The 15,597-nt window shown below is 42.1% G+C and overlaps 1 protein-coding gene across 18 annotated transcripts in view; it reads left to right on the top strand.

Annotated features, from left to right (window-relative positions):
- Positions 1 to 15,597, top strand: part of DLG1 (discs large MAGUK scaffold protein 1) — a 283,639-nt gene that overhangs the window by 156,420 nt on the left and 111,622 nt on the right. For all 18 annotated transcript variants that reach the window (XM_068281144.1, XM_068281133.1, XM_068281132.1 and 15 more), the window contains 4 exons: positions 3,516 to 3,566; positions 7,145 to 7,269; positions 9,661 to 9,830; positions 12,079 to 12,215. In XM_068281144.1, the coding sequence (XP_068137245.1) occupies positions 3,516 to 3,566; positions 7,145 to 7,269; positions 9,661 to 9,830; positions 12,079 to 12,215 (483 nt within the window). The remainder of the gene's footprint in view (positions 1 to 3,515; positions 3,567 to 7,144; positions 7,270 to 9,660; positions 9,831 to 12,078; positions 12,216 to 15,597) is intronic.

The raw sequence follows: 15,597 nt of genomic DNA, 5'->3' as shown, positions 1-15,597 counted from the left end.
TAGTTGAGTTTACCTTTCAAGAAAAGTGTGTAGGTATTTGTTATACTTACCAGGATCCCTCACCATGCTCTTCCCCACAGAATATTGCTTATCATCCTGTCAGGCGTCGCTACAACAGCACTGGGCAAAAGCGAGGCATATTTAAACCATAGTTGGATAGCACTCAGTGCTGCTGTTCACAGCCCAAGTGTGTCAATCTCACTGTTTACTTAACAAGACACAACAGTTATATTGCGCTTTTCTCCTGGCGCACTCAAAGCGCCAGAGCTTCAGCCAAGGTCTACTCACTGAATAGGTGCAGGCTTAAGAGCTTCAAACTCAGGTCTCCTGTGTCAGAGGCAGAGACCTTAACCAGTACACTATCCTGGCCTTACCCTGTTGGACTTGTCAGTTTGGATCCCCAACCTTGATCTAGCCACCCTGTCCTGCAAGTCAGTCTAGTTAACCCTGTCTAAAATGTTTGGTTTTATGGTGAAAATCGCATTTTGCATTGCAGCATGTTTTTCCATGCTTTTTTGTGATTTGCGATAGAAATGGGGCCCTAAGAACTGTTTTATACTGCTCAATACAAATCAAATGCATGACAAAGTGCAATTTCACAATGTGATTCTTCTGCCATTGTGGGTTGCTATTTTTGCTGCATTTTAGGAACACGGGGAAATGCAGCATACAGGACATTTCTGATCAGGCAAAATCAGTTAGCACAGTTTAAAAGGTACTGCTGCTTCTTTTTCTGATTAGTGAGCTAAGTTTGCAATATGTATAAACTCTCTGTGCCTCATTGGATGCATCTAGATTAGAATAGCGCATTATTGCACTGCTGTATGTGCTAGTTACACAATGTAAAATTCTCTATTACTCATGTTACTAATCCTTGTAATAAAATTAAATTATACATAATTAACAATTCAGAGTTTAAGTATGCAAGAGTATTTGCCATCTGACTTTGTGTATCTTCTTTAATTTAAACATTTTAAATGGGTTGTTTTTGAACTTTCTGATCAACCAGGTTATTTTTCCTTTTTTACAAAGTTTGTTATAATATAAGTTTGTTCTTTAATATACTCAAGCAATGCTTGAGAACAAATTATTACTACCATTTTGCTGTATACTTTATCAGCCTAGTGAAAATGTGTCCTGTGTTCAGCAGAACAGTATTCCACTGCTCTTGGACAGTTTGTACATGGCAGAAATGTGAGGCAAACTGTTTATAAACATGGCTAATGATGACCAAAGCCAGAAGAGCGAAATAATTAGCTGATGACTGTTGCGTTGCTAATGGCCTTTTCCTTTCTGTTTGTTTGTTCATAAACAAAAGCTGTGCATTAAAATTTCAGTATTTGTGAAGTTTAATATCACTTGGATCTTTTCCCAGTGGTTTCATTAGAAATTAGCATTCAGTATCACATCTCATTCTCCCAATGGTTGGCTGGTCAGGATTGTTTGAGCATTAAAAACGGCTTCTACTTTCTGTCATAGGGGCTTGACTGTTATGAACATAACAGTTAGTTTGCTGCTTAGTTTGAAGGTAAAACAACATTTTTGCTGCTTCAGCATGACGCTGCATTTTGTTAAGAGGGAACTCCAGACATAAATAAGCAAGAGGGGGAAGAGCTTTGTTTTAGCAGTATAGTGTCTCATACTGATATCTTAATTGGTCCCTTCAGAAAAATTGGGCTTCGCTATTGCAGAGACATTAACCTACAGTTACAGTAGGAATTTGTGTGTTGGATCCTCTGAAGGACAGTTAGTGATTTGACTTTGTATTCTGGAACGTGTTATGAAAGATGTCAGCACTATATAAATGCAGAATAATACAATTCTAAGCAGTTTTCCCAGAAATTCTGTGATTTGTAACTACACACAAATCCCCCATGTCAGATCCTCTATTTCAAATATGCAGAGCGTGCAAGATCTCACTAACTGCAGCAGTAGTGATCACTTTTAAGTATAGATTTTTTTAGTGTTCGATGCACATTTGACTGGTATCCTAGAGTCCTGAAGAAGCGTTAGAAATGAATATATGTCTTTAACTATTCATCATTTCTCTAAGTTTTTTTGTATACAATAAAGCTCACCTTAAAGCCTCATACACACACATACACATGACAGATGGTTTGTTAGCCTGCAGGCTGACAACGTGTTCTATTCATGTGCGGGGATTAGAGCGTTGGGGGCAAGACATCACATGGCAGGCAGGATAAGTAGAGACCAGTACTTTCCACCAGGCGGATCATGGTCTCAAGCACACTGGATTACTGTAGTTTCATATAGCGTGTATACAGGGCATAAGATAAACTTGTGAGATAGAAAAGTACCCCTAAGGAGTACTTGCCTCAGGAGGGGTAAGCCTCTGGAACCTAAAGAGGCTGCTCTGTCATCCTCTGCAGTCTCGCTTCATTGCTGGGACCTCCAAAGATTGACCCCCCCCCCTCCCCCCCTGCACGTGTTCTAGCTTTGTCCCGCTCATGCTCTGGTTTACATAGCTGAGCCCATTGGGTCCGTGCTAGCGAGCAGGATGGAGCTAGTGCACATGTGCAAGGCACCGACAAGTAGACTTTCGGGAGTCCCACCCCTGGAGGGGGTTGGGGATGCCTCTTTAGGATCGTGAGGATTCCCCTTCTTCTCTCGAGGCAAGTAACCCATAGGGACAGTTATGTTTGCTGCAGCTACACTTTAAGGCTACTTGCACACCAAGACGTTGCGTTAGGTGCCACGTTAAGGTCGCACAACGTACACCTAACACAACGTATGGTGCTGCAAGAGCCGAGGTAGAGTGAGCCGCGTTAGGCGGCTCTATTCCGATAAAGTCTCCCAGAGTGGCGCTGATTGGCCGGCGGGACCACGGAGGCGGAGCGAGACACTCCGCATCACGTGGTCCCGCCGGCCAATCAGCGGCTGCCAGTGCAGTGAAATTAAGTAGCCATGTGCCCGGCTACTGTAGCTGGCTCTCCCCGCCTCCTCTCCGCCCCCTACTGCGCATGTGTAAACAGTCTAACGCGGCTATAGCCGCTCTAACGCCATAGCATGCTGCACTTTCCGGGCAACGTACAGCGTTACATGTAACGCAACGTGGGCTGTGTGAACAGCCCACTTGAGTTACATTGCTGTGCGTTGGGGGAGCGTTACAGGCGCACTAACGTGCGCCTGTAACGTCCCTGTGTGTAAGCAGCCTAAGACCATGTATTTGGTTTGTGGACAGTCACCAGGCCAGGGAAGGAAAACTCCTCAGCTTGTACTTTACCCTACACCATTCTTTTGATTTAAATAATTTATACAGCAGACCACAATACAGTTCCTTCAGAGATTTTCACATGTGCTTGATGTATGCAAAACAGAAATAAGCTTGTAGTTTAGGTAAGCTTTAAACAGTGTCTTTTATTGGGCTATACAGTGTGACTGTGTAAATTACATGCAGGCAAGGTCAAATAAATCAATCTCCTAAATACTGACTTTTATTCAGATTTGATCTATTCATTTTGAATTCATTTATTTATTACTTTTTTTTTCTTTAGGTAAATGGAACAGACGCAGATTATGAATATGAAGAAATCACGCTTGAAAGGGTAATAAATGTATTAAACATGGTTGCTTTACACCTGTTAATCGCCAGAACCGTACTAAATAGATATTGACAATTTGCATTCACACGTGTTTTTTTGCATTCACACTTGTGTTTTTGCCATGTGGTTTCTGGATGCATAATCCTGCATTTAAAATCCAATGTAAAATGCTTGAAGAAATCTTATAATTTTTCATCTATAAATGGTAAGATCACTCACCTGCAATCTGCAGACAAGCCCACAGACATTGTAGATAGAGCATTACCTGTAAAAACAGTGCAGGGGCTGCTGCTGGATACAGCAGTAAGATGTTGCCCTAGAAACAGAAAGCCACCTCATCTTGTTAGTTTTGAGCTGTGGTAGAACAATATCTTTTCTGCAAAGTAGGATTGGCACTTATTGTCTGCCCAAAATATCATGAACCATAATCCTTGGGCACCATGCCTGAAGGGGGGGGGGGGGGTGCATACGCATGCTAGATCCTCCATCGAGACAGTCCTAAAAGGCTGACTTCCCATGTATGTGCAAGGCTTATTGCTCATTTTATCGGTCTGTCCCTCATTTTATCTGTCCTGCAAAATTGTGGGTGCAGTGGAGGTCTGGATTTGCTGGCTGCAGTGGTGCATTCAGTTGTTCCTACAGATTGTGCTTGTGGATAACTGGAGTATGGCAGATCCTTCCGTGTTTTTAGTAGTCATGCACCTCTGAAAAAAAAAGTTCTGCAGGGGAGTTTTCATGTTTGCATTGTGTAGGAACATTGATGGGATGTTGTGAACTCCTTGAGAGATGGCGGTAGTCCCTGCTACAGTGCAGGATTAGGTTATTTTGCCAACCCCTGGGTTTAAGCCAGGGTATACATCCCCTGGGGGTGCAATGATATGTGCTTTCCCTTTTATTTGGGGGAATTGTATTGTTGGCTCTACTGGCTACTTGTCTCAAGCACTTGGGTGATTTATTTAGTTATTTTTTGTTTATTTTCCTTCAGTGTTCTGAGCAGTCTTTTAAGCTAGTTACAAACTAAAGCTGGGAAGCATTTGAATGCATGATTGAGGACTGTGGCCCACAGGGATTGGGACTTGTTCGCACAAGGAACAATGTGGGGCTGAGTGCTGTACAAACACAATAGTGGCCTACAGGCTAGTAATGTGTTTTGTTGCAATGGGTGGAGGGCAGGACATCTGTGCTGCACATGACAGACCAGAGAGGGGTAAGGAGGAGAACAATAGACAAGACACAGGTCAAGAATACTTTTCTTCTGGTTGACAGAACCGGTGTCAGAACTGCAGCCACTGGGGCACACTCAGGCAGTAGCAGTGTTAGGAAGTCTTGCCCAAGGTCTCCTCACTGAATAGGTGCTGGCTTACTGAACAAGAGCAACCAAGATTCAAACCCTGGTCTCTTGTGTCAGAGACCATCACACTTCCCAGCTACTAGTGTACAATAGCTTTGCTCAGCTTTACTCTTTTCAGAGCTGAAATTATAGTCTGAGGTGAGTCCACTTTAATAGCTAAGTGGCATCTTCATAAAACTTGCATATTTGTCAGAATTGTATTAATTTCTTCATGGGGCAGGTTCCATTTTTCTAACAAAAGAATGCGCTTATGAATATTTAAATGAAGGGCGCTTAGGAGTGTTTATACCATTCTTGCAGGCTTCAAGATAGTATAACTAATATAACTAGTCCAGGATCACTGCTAGGGTTCAGTTACTCGGAAGCTGTACAGGAAGGTAGACATTCTTCCTGTAACCTTTCTGTATGAAATTCTGTAATAGGCATTTGCCCCCTAAAGAATAAGGTGAGGCATCCTGGATAAAGCATCCAAAACTAGATGCATCCCTCTTCCATTATTTGATATGTGCAGATCTTCCCATCCGAGGATACAGGAGCCCTTCAGCTCTTATAAAGTTTTTGGGAAAAATGTACACTCCTCCCTTTTTCACCAGAGACTTTTTTTGTTGCATATCAACTACCTGCCAGTCAAACCTTTTTAGGCGTCACTTATTAGCCACCTTAACAATGCAACTGGGTCATTAATACCAATACCATGGAAGTCTCAAACCTTTGGGGACTTATTCTGTGACCTAACATCGCTATTATGCCTCTACCATCATACTACTGTGTAACTTAGAAGATGTTTGAGCTGTTTGGCCTCAATTCATTAACCACCCTGGCGTTCTATTAAGATCGCCAGGGCGGCTGCGGGAGGGGTTTTTTTTAATAAAAAAAAAACTATTTCATGCAGCCAACTGAAAGTTGGCTGCATGAAAGCCCACTAGAGGGCGCTCCGGATGCGTTCTTCTGATCGCCTCCGGCGGCCAGAAGTAACACGGAAGGCCGCAATGAGCGGCCTTCCATGTTTCGCTTACCTCGTCGCCATGGCGACGAGCGGAGTGACGTCATGGACGTCAGCTGACGTCAGCCGCCTCCGATCCAGCCCTTAGCGCTGGCCGGAACTATTTGTTCCGGCTGCGCAGGGCTCGGGCGACTGGGGGGACCCTCTTTCGCCGCTGCGGCGGCGATCAGGCAGCACGCGCGGCTGGCAAAGTGCCGGCTGCGTGTGCTGCTTTTTATTTGATCAAAATAGGCCCAGCAGGGCCTGAGCGGCACCCTCCGGCGGTAATGGACGAGCTGAGCTCGTCCATACCGCTAAGGTGGTTAAGATCATACTGGAGATAAGGCAAGAGAAAATTTACCTCCACACAGTGAGAGAGTTATCTCATCACTTCATTCCTTAAGTTACCTCCTCTGTAGTTAATTTACCTCCTCTGTAGTTATTTTCACACGCAGTTAATTAACAGCCTGTCTTTAACTCTGGAGTTATTTTAAGGATTGGAGAGTTAACTGAAAGACAGAAGAGTTAACTTTAGGTTTGCCTGAGGTAAAATGTTTCCTGAATACTACATGACTTATCACCATGGTAACAACTCTAGAAACGTTATTAAAGACAGGAGATCAGCTTAGTGAATTGAGGCCTTTAAAATCTTTTACATTGATATGTTGCTGAAAATTGCACACAGGTGTGCTCAGGCCCTAATTGATAAACTTGTGCCAGGGAGTGCTTTGAAAACACTTCATTCTGGCAGGATGCCCTCTTCTTCCTTCCCATTGATTTTTTTTGCCTTTTTACCAAGTCCTATTCACAAGTTGCTAACGTAAAAAATAGTAAGGGTATTTCTGTCTCACAGGTGATGAAGGGAAACGTTTTTGACATGAGGGAACACTCTTCGAGTGCATTCCTTGGACTTAATACATTTAGAAGGCATGGAAATCTGAATCAGAGCCAACTAGAAGATGCAAGGACAGTCCTCCAATTTGTTCATCAGTGTCAGGATATTATGACACCCATTACTAATAGGCTCTTGAATATCAGCCTGTCTGTATTGGTAGGGTATTGTTCCAGCTCTGTGACTGGAGTAATACATGGAACTTTTCACAAACCTGATTTCTGTTCATTTAGAATTGGCAATAATACTTGTATTGTTTATGTATAGCCAGGCTAATTATTGTTTCTCTAAACATTTTGGAGTACAAATTGGTTATATTATTGTTGCCTTGGTTTACATGATCTATTCCTTCACAGGGCACATCTGGTCTTGGCTTTAGCATCGCAGGAGGCACAGATAATCCTCACATTGGAGATGATACAAGCATTTTTATTACCAAGATTATTTCTGGTGGAGCTGCAGCTCAAGATGGAAGGTTACGGTAGGTACATTTCTTGTTGCTCACCTACACTATACCTTTTCTAATGCTAATTTTGAGGCTTAAAGTAAACCTGAGACAAGGGACCAAGTTCTATTTTATTTACCTGGAGCTTCTTCCCGAGCCTTGTAGCCTCATAGGTCCCCCTCTGTTTCTTACCAATCTGCTCCATTGTGCCGATGTGACACTGGGAAAGCTTGCTGAATTTTCCAGTTACATGTTCCTCCTCGGTCACCTGTGCATGCATTGTTTGTAAAGACTTAAAATGCACGTGCAGAGTGCTCCCAGCAACAGGAGCGCAGCTGTTGCTGCTCATGTGCAGTCAGCGATCTTGATCTGCACCATGTAATGACATATTGCATGTTCCTTGGGGGTGGTGCTAGGGTGCAAGTGCCTGCCCTGGAACACCCCTCTTTGTGACAGCTCACCTCACACTAGTGTGAGATGAGACCCCACAGGCTCCTCCCGGCACTGCATGCAGGGATCATCCATGCTCCCCCCTCCCCTTTACATAGCACATGGAAAAGGTGGAGTTGGGGTAGAGACCTGGATGATCTAGAAAAAGATTGAAAGGATTAAATTACAAATTTTTCAGCTCTACATTAAATTTTACAACACCAATGATTATTTCTATTTGCAAATCTTATATTATGCAATTCTGTCTGCAAAACATAAAAAAAAATAAACACTGTAGGTTCAGACGCATAAAGACGAGACAGAGGGGACAAAAGAATACACTGCAAACAGCAGGCTCCTAAGAGGTAGTTGCAGCGGGGACACAGGGGCACATAAGAGGACACTGGGCACGGATGAGGACACAGGGAGACAGACACTAAAGGTACAAGGAGGAAATAATAATGGGGGGGTGCGAGATCTAGAAGATGCTCCTGCACCATGGGCGCGCCAGGTTTAGTATTTTTTTTTTCCTCCCTGGTTTTTGTCCTCTAAATCCAGGTGCAACTTATGGTCTGGAGTGTTTTGTCTGAAAAATACGATATGCAGCAGATTGACTCTGCCCACCCACCAGACCTATGTCATCCTCTGCATTGCTAGCTTATAGTTATTAAGGGTGGACCATGGGCAGTAAAACGCCTTCCCATCTTCCCGACTGTTTATGCCCTTATGCTCAATTGAGATGTCCAGTGTGATGCAAATTTTTCCAACTATTGTGCAAATATGATGCAAATTCTATGCATCTTGGAATTGGGCCAATCTAAATTGTCAGGAAGGTTATATTCTTCAAATTCTATGCTACTTCCAGTTAGATGGGATCGGTGGTTTCACTATTATGATACCTGATGCTTTGTGGCCTAACATGAACTTTAAAGTGAACCAGAGACGAAACACCCTCATGGATTTTACCATATCCATATATATATCTATATCAGTGGGAACATTAGAGAAAACACCTACCCTGCTCTCTTTCATCCTTCACTGCTCAGCCTGCTTGTTAACAGCCCTGATAAAATCCCCGACTGAGCATTCAGTCTGGCTTTGCTCAGGAATCATAGCTGAGTCTGTCTTCTCTGATGTCTTTTCAAGCCCAAGCCTGCCCCCATCTGGCTCTGCTTTCCTGTTCTGTATATTCACAGCATCACAGAGAGTTGTGATGAGATGGGAGGAGCTGCTAATGTAAGGGTATATTGAAAAACGTTTTTTTTTTTTTAAATGGATTTTTTAGTCCTAAGAGGTTTTTAGAAATGGTGATTTTATTTTGCACAAATACCACTAAATATGCTTTTCTGATGAACAGTGTTTTGTGTGGCGTTTTAATAAAAAAACCAAAAAAAACAAAACACACACACACACACAAAATACGGCACACCAGAGCGGCGCAAATACCAGTTATAGTATTTATTTTATAAAATCTATCGGAGAATATGTTTTTGTACCTAAGCGTTCATCTCTGGTTTCCTTTAACATTTGCAGACTTTGGCATAATCTTCAGTTTCACTTTATTTTCTCTAGCTCTTCTCTAGAACTGTCACTTAAGGTATCCAGCTATATAACCTTACAATCTAAGTTATAAGCAAAGAACAACTCTCCTCCCATGTCACCTGTTGTAAACTGTTACAACGAAGGTTCCACCCTGTTCTTATGTATAAGAACTATGTGATGCCAGGCTGGATAATGGTAGCATGGACCACTCCTTACCCCCTCTTAATTTTGCATCATCCTTTTTACTATGCAAAATTGTAACCCTGATTTATATGGACCATTTAAATGAAGCGAAGGTGGGTCAGTTTTCAAACTGCATACATTTTGAGTTTCTTATTGACCTCGCTGCAAATGAGTTGTTATGATCTGAAACACTGTTATCTTATTGCATTAACTTGTAGATTTTCCTACCTGTAAGAAATCTGTTTTCTGAAATCTGTGCTTTGCTCCATTCAGGGTTAATGACTGTATATTACGGGTGAATGATGTGGATGTACATGATGTGACACACAGCAAAGCTGTGGAGGCACTAAAAGAGGCAGGATCCATTGTACGATTATATGTCAGGAGAAGAAAGCCAGTCACAGAAAAAATCATGGAAATCAAGCTGGTGAAAGGCCCTAAAGGTGAGTAGAGAGAGGATGCTAACCTTGTTTTTTACTAAGTACTTGCCCGTCAGGAGTCTCATGTCACCAGTAATCCACTTAAAGGACATGTCATCCTGTACTTTCTGAAGAAATCACTGCTTAAGCTTTGCGTCTACGGTTATGTTGATAATTGCTACGTGTAGCAGACTGTAGTCTTCTTAATTTCTAGTTATGTGCTTATAAATTAGCACACGTGTGTAAATATAACTCACTCACTCACACTCACTCACTCACGCTCACTCACACACACTTTATTTGAGCATGCAAACATCCCCTCAGTTTTGTTTATTATGAGACCGCTTCAAAAGCACCAAAACGTATGGCGCTATACTATGCAAATACTTAATTGTCTTTTTTGTAAACTCTGTATTCATGATTGGTGGTCATACTTTCATACAGGAAGGTGAGTCTTTTCCATGAGACTGCAATGGTTTTGTGCGGCAGTAGAAACCGTGTGGGGTATAGGTAGGAAGCCAAGTTCTATATAGTGTTCAACTAAGTATTTCACAGTACCTAGAAATAATCCTAAGAGAAACAGAATTAAGTAATTAAGTTATGTTTTGGAAAATGTCCCTTTTTATTCCTAAGGCACCTTTCACACTTTTAAGAGAATGTTTAAGAAAAAATAAAAGCGCTCCTGTGGGGTACTTACCTCTGTAGAGGAACACCACTGGATCCTAATGAGGTTTACCCGTCGTCCTCTGTCCCTCCATACCAGCGCTGTCAGCCGCCAAAAATCTGATGGAGCTCCAGCATCATAACAATTCTGTGTGAGCCTCGCGCAAGCACAGTAGCGGCTTTAGTTCGGACTCAGGTGTAAATAGCCAAGTCCGATCTAATCCACTCTAATGAGCAGACACCTGGTACCTGCACAGTAGAGCCAATCCGATCGGGCTCAGCTTTTTCTGCCTGAGCCAGAACGAAAGCCACTACTGTGCTTGCACGAGGCTCACACAGGATGGTTATGATTCTGGAGCCCCAGTGGATTTTCAGAGGGTGGGGGGGGGGAGGAGAATGAGGAAAAGCTGTATTAGGATCCAGAGGCTTTTCCCTCCTGCGGTAAGTACCCAATAGGGGCACTTCCATACAGAATCTCTTTAAGGCTGCTTACACACAGGGACGTTACAGGCGCACGTTAGTGCGCCTGTAACGCTCCCCCAACGCACAGCAATGTAACACAAGTGGGCTGTTCACACAGCCCACGTTGCGTTACATGTAACGCTGCACGTTCTCCCGAAAGTGCAGCATGCTACGGCGTTAGAGCGGCTATAGCCGCGTTAGACTGTTTGCACATGCTCAGTGGGGGGCAGAGAGGAGGCAGGGAGAGCCAGCTACAGTAGCCGCGCACATGGCTACTTAATATTCACTGCACTGGCGGCAGCTGATTGGCCGGCGGGACCACGTGATGCGGAGTGTCTCGCTCCGCATCACGTGGTCCCGCCGGCCAATCAGCGCCACTCTGGGAGACCTTATAGGGATAGAGCCGCCTAATGCGGCTCACTCTACCGTCCTATCTTGCAGCACCATACGTTGTGTTAGGTGCACGTTATGCGACCTTAACGTGGCACCTAACGCAACGTCTTGGTGTGCAAGTAGCCTAAACCATCTTTTACTGTTCTTTTTCAATGCATGTTCTCTGACAGTAGCCATGCTTGTTCTTGCATATTATTCCATCTGTGTCAGCTCTGATGTGTTTCTACATGATGGGAAAATAGGAAAAAAAATGTGAAAGAGGCCTTACTGTGTGAGAACGTAGCCATGGCTTTGGTGTTTAATCGAAAGGGTTTACAGTGATTTGCTTAATCAAATTAATTAGGCTTTAAGGAAGCTGTAGTTTGCCCATTATTTTTTTGTGAGGCTTGTTTTAATCATTACTTGGTACAGCATTCTTATTGACAATAATTCCTTAGTTAATGTGTCCCTGGGTTGAGAATATTGCAAAGATCCCGATGCTTATTCCTCACTGGAAGGAACACTAATCTCTGTTGCACCCAGGAAACCACTTATAGTCCAGCACAGTAAAACGAAAGGTGGGAACCTGATAGAAACTATAACGGTAATTTTTTTTTTACAATGTTTGTTGTGTTAGGGCATTATTGTATGTGTTTGGTTTAAAATACAACATTTTGGTCTGCTGGGTGCTGAGATAATAGCTGAAGTTGCAAGATTTCCCTTCTCAAATGTCAGCTTTGGCCTACGTTTAATCCTAAAATATTTCTTTGTATAGGTCTTGGCTTCAGCATAGCTGGTGGGGTTGGAAACCAGCACATCCCTGGCGACAACAGTATTTATGTAACAAAAGTCATTGAAGGTGGTGCAGCACATAAGGATGGCAAGCTTCAAATAGGAGATAAACTTCTAGCAGTAAGTATGCATAACAGAAAAAAATAAAATCCACGTCTTAGTCACATTTTAAATTTGGGTCTGAACACCATGATGATGAACATTGTTGCTCGCATGTACCAGAACTCCTGTTTGATCAGGCGATGAATTTGAAGGCTTTAATTTGCTGAGACCCCTTAATTCTTTAGCACATATTCGTTACCAGCAAGTCACCTCATCAAACTAATCCTATGCCTTTAAACTCTGGTCAGAGGCATTGCTAGAATCCCTGATGATCCAGGGTACTTCTGGAAACCAATGCAGAGAATATTGTGGTATTTGTGGGCATGGCCAAATCAATGTGAGCCTAGCTGGGGTGTAACGTCAAACTACTCCAGCAAAACCTTTAGATGGAGCCTCCTTTCTTCAGAAGTAAAATTGGGCCCAAGCTGCCTTACAAACAGATATAAGAGATGCAATACAATATGCATGTACTGTTTATTGTTGTACTTATGCCACAATAATCAATTCTAAAACCTTAAAGTAGACCCAAATTAAAAATACAAGATTTCAGAAATAAAATGTATTTTCTAAATTATAATAATAAATCGCAGCCTTTTTTCAGCTGCATGATGACCAATATAAAATATTTTACATTTATTGGAGGAACCCCTCCCTTCCTTTCATATTGCCGGGACAGAATCCGGCAAACTGCTGGAGTAGGTGGTGTCCGGCAAAGGAGGAATTGCTAATGGCTGCCACCTGTATAACCCTAGTTATGAAAAGAGAAGGGTGAAAAGCATGCACTGAACTGCTCATAGGCTTGAAGGAGTGTTTATTTATCTTTGTATGTGTCAGAGTGGTGCAACTAAATATTTTGAATTAAAAAAATGTTTGGTTTGGGTCCGCATTAACTGAGCAGGTTTATCCCCAAAACAATAGTTGGGGAGCATACCTTCCTAAATGACTTCATAGTGTACATTAGTCAATATAATTCGACAATATATCTCCCCTTGACCATATAAGTAGGTAATATTCTGCCCCAAACAACATTATTGGCAGAGTGCCCCCTCAAACAATATAAATGAAAAGTATATCCCCCAAACAGCATATGCTACGCATAGGTCAGAGGCCGCGATACAGGTAACTTTACTTCCTCCGCCATGGCAGAATGGCACTGTAGCAATTAGTACAATAATGGACTGCAAAAAGTATATGTGCACCTTGAAATTAATGTATTGCTGTGCATCCGGTTTGTTATCCCATGAGGTACTGTTTATGTGACCTCATTTTAATTGAAATGAGTTGTAGAATACATTTTGATGTGTAATGCTGCTTGCACCCATGTCACTCACTTAATAGACAGGGACAAACCTCCAGAGATAAATCCACGGAAAATCAGTGGAATGACTTGAAGATATCATCCCGCCAATGGTTGCCGTCCAGTCTGAGTGAACTTGACCAGTTCTGTAAATTAAGAGTGGGAAAATAATGCACAGCTGGGAGTGCAAAGTGGGTAGCGCATTATAATTATTATTATTATTGATTTATAAAGCGCCAACAAATTCTGTGGCGCTGTACAGTAGCCTAATAGGCTGTCATTGGGGCTGCATTCAGTGATGCGTAGCGGTTTAACAGCCTTATTTTTTTTTTCCAATGTTATGCTACATTGTTCACCATGCGACTGGTGCAATGTGGTACAATGAGTTGCAGTATGGGCAGTGTTCTCCCCAGGCGATTTGGTTAGCACCCGGCGGTTATCAGCTCACTTCCTCCTATGCTGTAAGCAGAGTTGCGCACAGAAGTACCAGCCCTGCATTCTCTCATCTCGCCCCACCCGGCTACATTTTCATGCCACCCAGCTGGAAGAAAAATTCTAGAGAGAGCACTGATGGTAATGCACTGCTTGCAGTGCACTACTGCTAAATGTGCGCGTTAACAGTAGAAGTGAAGTATACTTTTCATTGACTGTATGCTTCACTGTGCCTGGCACAATGTGCGGATAACGCGTGGCGCTGCAGTCCCCATCCATTGTGCTCCTACTGTTAACGTAGCCTGAACGTGGTTCCAAAATGTACTGTTCTAGGAAGGTAATCATATATATATATATATATATATATATAGAGAGAGAGAGAGAGAGAGAGAGATATATATATATCTCTATATCTATATATATATATCTATATATATATATATATATATATATATCTATATATCTATATATATATATATATATATATATATATATATATATATATATATATATCTCTATATATATATCTATATATATATATCTATATCTATATATATATCTATATCGATATATATATCTATATAGATATATATATCTATATAGATATATATATCTATATAGATATATATATCTATATAGATATATATATCTATATAGATATATATATCTATATAGATATATATATATACAGTGGAGGAAATAATTATTTGACCCCTCACTGATTTTGTAAGTTTGTCCAATGACAAAGAAATGAGAAGTCTCAGAACAGTATCATTTCAATGGTAGGTTTATTTTAACAGTGGCAGATAGCACATCAAAAGGAAAATCGAAAAAATAACCTTAAATAAAAGATAGCAACTGATTTGCATTTCATTGAGTGAAATAAGTTTTTGAACCCTCTAACAATAAAAGACTTAATACTTAGTGGAAAAACCCTTGTGTGCAAGCACAGAGGTCAAACGTTTCTTGTAATTGATGACCAAGTTTGCACACATTTTAGGAGGAATGTTGGTCCACTCCTCTTTGCAGATCATCTCTAAATCCCTAATGTTTCAAGGCTGTCTCTGTGCAACTCTGAGCTTGAGCTCCCTCCATAGCTTTTCTATTGGATTAAGGTCCAGAGACTGACTAGGCCACTCCGTGACCTTAATGTGCTTCTTCTTGAGCCACTCCTTTGTTGCCTTTGCTGTATGTTTTGGGTCATTGTCGTGCTGGAACACCCATCCACGACCCAGTTTTTTTTCAGTTTCCTGGCAGAGGGAAGGTGGTTGTCGTTCAGGATTTCACGATACATGGCTTCGTCCATTTTCCCGTTAATGCGATTAAGTTGTCCTGTGCCCTTAGCAGAAAAACACCCCCAAAGCAAAATGTTTCCACCCCCATGCTTGACGGTGGGGACGGTGTTTTGGGGGTCATAGGCAGCATTTTTCTTCCTCCAAACACAGCGAGTTGAGTTAATACCAAAGAGCTCTATTTTGGTCTCATCAGACCACAGCACCTTCTCCCAGTCACTCACAGAATCATTCAGGTGTTCATTGGCAAACTTCAGACGGGCCTGCACATGTGCCTTGCGAGCCCTGCAGGATTTTAATCCATTGCGGTGTAATGTGTTTCCAATGGTTTTCTTGGTGACTGTGGTCCCTGCTAATTTGAGGTCATTCACTAACTCCT

Source organism: Hyperolius riggenbachi, chromosome 4 (assembly GCF_040937935.1).
Source record: "Hyperolius riggenbachi isolate aHypRig1 chromosome 4, aHypRig1.pri, whole genome shotgun sequence".
Classification (NCBI taxonomy): Eukaryota; Metazoa; Chordata; class Amphibia; order Anura; family Hyperoliidae; genus Hyperolius; species Hyperolius riggenbachi.
This window is presented reverse-complemented; position numbering and strand designations above follow the sequence as displayed.